Source organism: Limulus polyphemus, unplaced genomic scaffold (assembly GCF_000517525.1).
Source record: "Limulus polyphemus unplaced genomic scaffold, Limulus_polyphemus-2.1.2 Scaffold6600, whole genome shotgun sequence".
Taxonomy (NCBI): Eukaryota; Metazoa; Arthropoda; class Merostomata; order Xiphosura; family Limulidae; genus Limulus; species Limulus polyphemus.
Genome location: NW_013672210.1, coordinates 22,953 through 30,870, shown reverse-complemented (window position 1 = coordinate 30,870; position 7,918 = coordinate 22,953). Strand labels below are relative to the sequence as shown.

General features: G+C 31.3%; 1 protein-coding gene across 2 annotated transcripts in view; it reads right to left on the bottom strand.

Annotated features, from left to right (window-relative positions):
- LOC106473898 (nuclear pore complex protein Nup153-like) overlaps window positions 1–7,918 on the bottom strand; it is a 40,739-nt gene that overhangs the window by 13,830 nt on the left and 18,991 nt on the right. For both annotated transcript variants that reach the window (XM_013934581.2, XM_022402289.1), the window contains exons 4-6: window positions 5,931–6,070; window positions 757–882; window positions 361–486 (exon numbers count right to left, since the gene is read on the bottom strand). In XM_013934581.2, coding sequence (XP_013790035.1) covers window positions 361–486; window positions 757–882; window positions 5,931–6,070 — 392 coding nt within the window. The remainder of the gene's footprint in view (window positions 1–360; window positions 487–756; window positions 883–5,930; window positions 6,071–7,918) is intronic.

Genomic DNA, 7,918 nt, shown 5'->3' with positions numbered 1-7,918 from the left:
GTTGACATTTTTTCCAATATACAATGCTTACTGATAATGGTGTTGACATTTTCTCCAATATACAATACTTACTGATAATGGTGTTGACATTTTCTCCAATGTACAATACTTACTGATAATGGTGTTGACATTTTCTCCAAAGTATGATACTTACTGATAATGGTGTTGACATTTTTTCCAATATACAATACTTACTGATAATGGTGTTGACATTTTCTCCAATATACAATACTTACTGATAATGGTGTTGACATTTTCTCCAATGTACAATACTTACTGATAATGGTGTTGACCAACACCATTATCAGTAAGTATTGTATATTGGAGAAAATAATATTTTCTCCAATGTACAATACTTACTGATAATGGTGTTGACATTTTTTCTAATGTTTGAAGGATACGTTTAGAGGTAGCACTCATGTAGCTGAGATCTTCTTTTGCAGCTTTGGCTTCTCTTACTTTTACTTGACCACATGAATTTGGTGGCTGTAAAAAGAAATGTTTTCTTTAACAAACATGTGCCATTTTTTTTGACACATATATTTGTTAAATTCTGATTGGTGGATATTCAAGTACAATAAATTTCTAAACTATTTCCACCAAAATCCAAAAGTAACCCTTTATAAAAGAAAGTACGTTACATCATAATGGTTCTGAATCACTCATATATCTTATACCATGGAAATCTAAAAAAACAACACCTAATCATTTATTTCTGCATATAAAAGACATGATGCTACATAGATTATATCCAACCTTATAAGGAAACGACGATAGAAATCTAACACGACGATAAGCAGAAGCACCACCATATGTTGTTTTCCCATGATAGAAGGGAGAATCATATAAACTGGTCTCTAAAGTCGATTGTGTGGTTCCTTGCTATAAAAATAAAAATAACGTCAGTTGTTCATTGGAAAACAGGCAGAGAAGAGAAAGAAAATCTAAATCAGATAAAAGCATGTCCAAAGAATGACAATAAATAAAGATAAGTAATAAAGCTGTATTAAAATTACATCATTATTTCACTCTTCACAAACTTTTTCTAATAACAATGTTTTTTATAATTTTTTAGAAATTAAATTATCTCACAATTGAAATACATAACAAAGAACTAATGATGAAATGTTAAATTGAGACGAGTCTATCAAAGTATTGCTGTTAAATATAATTGACACTACAATAATTGAAGCCCTTGCACTCTAATCAATAAGAATAGTCCCTATTTAATGCACTTTCTTAATGGATCAATCCACACACAGTATTGCAACCTAAGCTAAACAGTGTGGGCAACCAGTAAGTAAAATAACCTTGGTAAGCAAAAATCTTGTGCTTTGTGCAATATACTGCAGCCACAAATATTGCAATAAACATTTTCTGACAACATCCAACCCTATTAGTTTACTTCTAATTCTTATTGTTAACAGCACTAAAAGATATGATTTATTTCACAATAATGACTTTTGGGGTGGAAGTGTTGTTCCTGATTGGCTGAGGGTTTCAGGAATAGATGCTATTTAAAAACTCTTCAATGCAAGTGGAAGACAAGGCTTACTGATTTATACAACTCTCTAGTTTACAGGCTTAACTCATTTGGTACTTGCTCGTATGTAGAATGATAAACAGTTCAACAATACTTACAATAATTCTGAGCTTTCTTAAAATTTCTTTAATTAAGTATTTTAATTACAATTTATTTTTTATGTAGTTATTTGCACCCTGACTCGAGTTATCATTAAGGTATATTGCAATAAAATGTTTAAAATTAAGAAATAGAAAAAAAAAACACACCTTTTAATTTTTCATCAATCTTAAAAGATCTTTTGGTAATTTTCTTAAATGCAAGTCTTTACATTTTTACATACAGTTTATTTTTAATGTTTTATTTTCCTTTCCCATCCTTTAGCATTGTTATTTATTACAATACATGGCAACAGGCATCATTACAGTATCATCGGTAGATACTTTAGCCTTCAGCAAAATGTTGTTGCACTCCCATGAACTGATGCAAAGTATTTGGTTATATTTTTTAAAATTATTAAACCTTTCTAATATGCATTTTAAAACATAACTAACTAAAATATAAAACAAAAACACAAATCCAATTTAACTGTGTAACTAACCTGAAGGTTTAGATTAAATAATAGTGAATTGTACAGTTTATTCAGTTATTTTTTTGTGACCCCTATGATAATAGAATATCATATCACTTCTTGGAAAGACCTGTGACATAGCTTTCCAATCTCAAGTCTAAACAACATTTCAGTGTCAAATAATTTGAAATTTTTCTTGAACTACATATTTAGATGTTAAAAATGTTGCAAGTACAACTCATTCTTATACAGTAAAACACTGTAATATCAATATGTTCACAATTTTTCTTCATAAAAATAAGACTGACTTTGTCTCTCCATTTCCAGTGGCAAATAGACATATATAGATATATGAAAACAGACATGAGAAGTAAAATATTAAAGGATATCAGTGACAACTCTCTAAACCAGAAAGTGTTAATATGTTTATATAATAAGGTCTCCTAATGCTGAAATATTAACATTTATTGACATTATCATAAACGAAGTTGAGTTCTGGTTAGAACTTATAATCTTAACGAAAAGTAAGATAATACTATTTAATAAGCTGTTCTCTCAATAAATAGTATCTACTTCTGATATCTGCATTTGCTGTAACAAAACCTGACATGTTTGTAGCAACTTAGCAATAAGTAACAATTACAGTTTATAGTATATCTCGACTTTTGCCTTTAAAAAAAAATCACATTTCATTTTTTAGATTGTGAAGTTTATATAATTTTGTGATGAGACATTGTTTTAAAAAAATCATTAAAAATGTTTTCTTTAATCTTAGATTTTAATTATTTTTTTGTTGATTAAGAAATTCCATAATACAAAAATATCTAGTCAGTTTAAACTTATCAATACCTATTAACACATTTTTTTTTGCTGATTGCAGTGGTCAGTAATTCTGGCCGTAAAACATGAAAATATGGTAAAAATTGACAAAGATTTAACAATGATCTTTCAGAATGGCACTTCCATTATCTTTGTCAAGCTAGATATTGTGATCTTTGCTAACAACTTTCTTTGTTGTGGTCAATTTATACCTAATAAACATAGTTTCTTTTCAATAAATAAATAATTTTTTTGTATTTGTTACTTGAATATGAAAAACTTAACACTACAATACGATAACTAGTTATTTGAGTTATAAGCCTATTTAACTATCACCTACTGTGCTCGCAAAACCTAACCAGGTTACATGTCTCATCACAGAGAGAATTTTTGTAATATTCAAACAGATATGACATTAAAATATTTTTGGAAATAAAAAAAAAAGTCTAATGAAATTATTTAAAAAATCCAAACCTCGGGTTTGTTCCTACATTTTCTAAATTTCCAAAAAAACATAACTTACTACACAAACCACTTTATTTACTCTTTACTTACATACATATATTCTTTGATTGATTGTTTATGTTTAAGTTGAATGGATGGAAACTTCCTGTCGTTGAAACACAAGTTTAGAGGATGATGTTCTAAAAGTCTTCCGCCTTTCATGTTCAGGTTAGTGCATGTATGGTGTTGTCTGTCTTTATAGTTTTCTGATGGATTGTGGAGAGGGTGTTATGATTGGTTGGTTTATCCATGTTTCTGTAGATTAAAGCTATGGTAACTACAGATTATTCACCTCTAATACGGAATCTCTGTTTAGTAAAGGTTTTATTGTGTTAATGTAAAATGACTTAATTTTTCTAGTCTTCCAAAATTTGTCTGTTGATAATTCTAGTTTTTTCCCCAGGTTATTTATTTTGTGTCCAGTTGACACGACGTGTTCTGCAATGGCTGAATTTTGTTTTCATAAGTCTTGTGCTGTTTTTATGTTCTTTTATTCTTATTGCAAGTCTTCTTTCCATTTCTCCAATGTATTTTTCGTTGCAGGAACATGGAATTTCATAAATAAGATTTTTGTGTTTCTCAGTGGTAGGTTTATGTTAGTTTTTCACCAGAATGAATCTTAATGTCTTATAAGATTTCCACCGGACGTCTATGTTGAATTTCTTGGTTATGTGATTGAGTTTTTCATTGAAATTTTCTGTTGTGGTCTTCTTCAGAAAGTTTTGATGAAGGAGGTATAACCATTCTATTTAAAGCACTCTACGATATTTTGGGGTTTATTTGATGGATGTCTTATCGCAAATGTTTTTTGCTCTCTTGTTTAGGCATTGGATTATACCACATTTTATCGAGATTGGATGATAGGGCTAGAAGTGTCGGAGCCAGATAACAAAGGTGTCATCAACATAACATCTGCATAAATTTGGTTTTATATGTTTGGATGAGAGGGCTCTTCAAAGTCTTCCATGAAAATGTCTGCTAGGATTGTAGAGTGGTGATCCAATGACTAGACCATCTGTTTGTTTGTAGAATTCCTCATTGTATTGAAAATAAGTTGATTGTAAACAAATAGTCATTAGTTCCATGTTGGCATCTATCTTCATGTCAGTTCTGCATGGTAGAGAGTTGTCATTCAGCAGTTGTCTGGTGACATGAAGGGTTTCTGAGATTAGAACATTGGTAAATAGGTGTGTGACATCAAAACTGAACAAAATATACTGGGATCTGATGTGTAGCTTTCCAAGTTGTTCTATAAAATCTGTCAAGTTGTGAATGTGATGTTCATTATTCCCTCGTAGCAGAGATAAGATAGGTACCAAGAAGGTAGCTAGTTGATGGCAAGGTGAGTTTATAGCACTGACGATAAGCCTTAAAGATATATTAAATTTGTGTACTTTAGGTAGTTTTTACAGTTATATTGATGACATCTTTGTTATCTGGCCCCACCATCATGAAAACTTACCAGATTTCTTAGAACATCTTAATTTATAGACAAAAGAATCGACTTCACCATGGAAATAGAGAAACAAAACAGCCTACCATTTCTTGACATACTCATCACCACAACTGTATACAGAAAACCCACTCACACAAACAGATACTTACACTTATAGAAGACGACTCATGACAAGAACATAAAGACCATACAAAACCCATCCGGTGCAGAACACACCAAGTCAATGGGACACAAAATAAACTGTGAAAAAACTAGAATCATTGACACAACAAATTTTGGAAGACGAGAAAAATTGAAGAATCAATTCAAACATAATAAAACCTTCATTGAACAGAAATACCAGATTAGAGGCGAGTAACCTGTGGCTACCATCGGTTGAATCTACAGAAACATGGATAAACCAACCAATCATAACACGCTTTCCACAATTCACCAGAATACGATAAAAACAGACAACACCATACACGCACTGACCCGAGGACAAAAGGTAGGAGTTTTTTGAAATGACGTCCTCTACACTGTCTGTTCAACTTTGTTTTGACATACATATAGTTTATAAGCTAATCTAATTGCTCACATTACGTGCTATGATATCATGAAAGGGATGGCATACCCATATCACCCATTTCTACTACACATTTACTTCATGTGGATTCCTCAGCATCATTAAGTTTATCACTTGATACTGCAAAACAATAAGAATTTCCTTACATACGAAGTTAAAAACAGGCTCGGAATTCCATAGCAAGCAGCTATTGTTGGCTAGAAAAAAAAAAGGCACCATGGCATCTGGGATAAACTTATAATAGCAAAGTTCAATATTATGTTTTTTTGTTCATACACATTACAGCTTAATGGTTAAGCCATTACTTATCACTATAATACACCTGCCTTATTATATATCACCATAATCCACTTCACATACAAATTCTGAGCTTTCCAGCCCTATGCTACACCAGCAAACATAAGGATCTAACAGACAGGAAAAGTATACATAAGAGCATTTTACAAACCACAAAATTTCAATCAGTAATAAAAAATAAATAAATACTACTTACCACAACAGGGGTCCCAAAACTTGACATTGAAAATGATGGCCTTTGACCTTGTACAGTAGCTTGTGGTTTGGATAAACGTTTTGTGGGACGACCAACATTCTCGGTCCATAATAAAGACTGATTTTGTGCAGAATTGTTTTCTACAGAGAAAAAAAATGGGTGTGTGACCATTGTTATCAGTACATACATCAGTCAAAAATTGAATATCAACAATAATGTTAAAAACTAAAAGTGGCTAATTTGGTTTTAGAAATAAGAAACAAGTAAATATTAGAAAGTAAGTATATATTTCCTAGTACCAAGGAACGCTCTCTTTGTAGTGCATACAGGAGCACATAATGTTGAAAACTGCTATTCAAAAGGGGCATTTAACAATTGCAAAGAACTCCATTAGATAGAAATAAATGTTCAGCCTTTTCTGGACTACTCCCTATAGCTAGATGCGAGAATGAATTTCACCCATTAGAAATATGCTTAAAGCAACTGATGGGCTGGTTGGAGCTACATTTCAATTTTAAACAGAATTTTTAATCCTTGCTCAAATTACTCAATTTTACACAAAGAAATTACACATCTGCACAAACACCTCTAACATAATTGCTATCTAACTGACTTTCTAACAAATACTACATGCACATTTCTTTTCAACTTCCAGTCTCCTGTTAGTTAGCATGCCATCTCCAAACTTTCCCTTATTATACAGACTCACAAAAATGACAAATTGAAAAAAATAAACACATCTACATTTCTAACTCGTGTAGTGACGTGTATATTGTCAAAACAAATTGTCACTTAAAAACTAAAAGCTGTGAACATTTAGAAGTGTCAAATAGAACTGGTTGTCCATTTCTTATACCCAGTCACCAAGCTAATCATTCACATTTAAACAAGTCATAGTATTTCATATAACAATTTCTCTATCAATACTACATGATTTTCAAACCCTGAAATCTGCATTAAAGAAAGCTTACTCATAGCAAAAACCATCTGGCTTATTATCACTGATAAACATCCTTAGACTTAATATTATTCTAAATAGCTTCAGTTAATACACAGCCATTTGTTAAGAACAGTTGTAACTTAATGTCTCGTGCAAGTTGTAATTTGTGCTACTTCCATAACATATTCTATAACCTGTATTCCTTTCTTTTTACCACTTCACTGAATATTTTAACACTATCTACATGGGCTTGATCATTTTGATTAGCCTTACACTCCCCAGTAATCATGAAAATATACATGACTTAACTTTTACTGTAGTAAATGTGTCTTCACAAAATTTATCAAGCTTTTAGTAAACATTGTCTTTTGAACATAAAAAGTTAGATCTTTTAAGTATTTTTATTGAAGATCTGTCTCTAAATTTAAGGAATCAGAGTCTATCTCAGGTCTGACTTGTTTGAGTACAAGGTGATTTTTATGTTATGATTAAAAATAATTTTCTTCATCTTAGTTTCCAAATTTCATTTTCATAGCCTCTAGAGCCTCTTAAATGAATATTAAACATTTTTTTCAGTAAAACTTTATATTTTATGTTATATTCTCAAACTTAACACTATATATATGGACTTGGTTGATTTCAACCTTTTACCACCATATAAAAATACAAAATAAATCTAAATTACACTTTTTCTTTCTAGAATGACTGCAGATTGTAACAGAAACTACACTCATTTATCCTAAACAACTGAAAATGTATTTCCAAACATACTTACCCCCGCTGACACTTATAGCTATTTCTCTATCTACATCTTTGCCATCTAACATTGTGTTAGCTTTACATACCCCACTTGACAATATCTACTTTGAAAAACTTTACATTGGCCCTCACACACCCTCTATGCAGGTACTGTATGTAATCACTGTATGCAGACAATAAAATCACTTTTTCAAGACTTGCCACATTCTGGTCACTAACACCGGCTCTTAGTGGGGAGGAAGGGAGGGAGAGCGTCAGCAGAGGTAAGTATACATTTTCAGATTAAGAA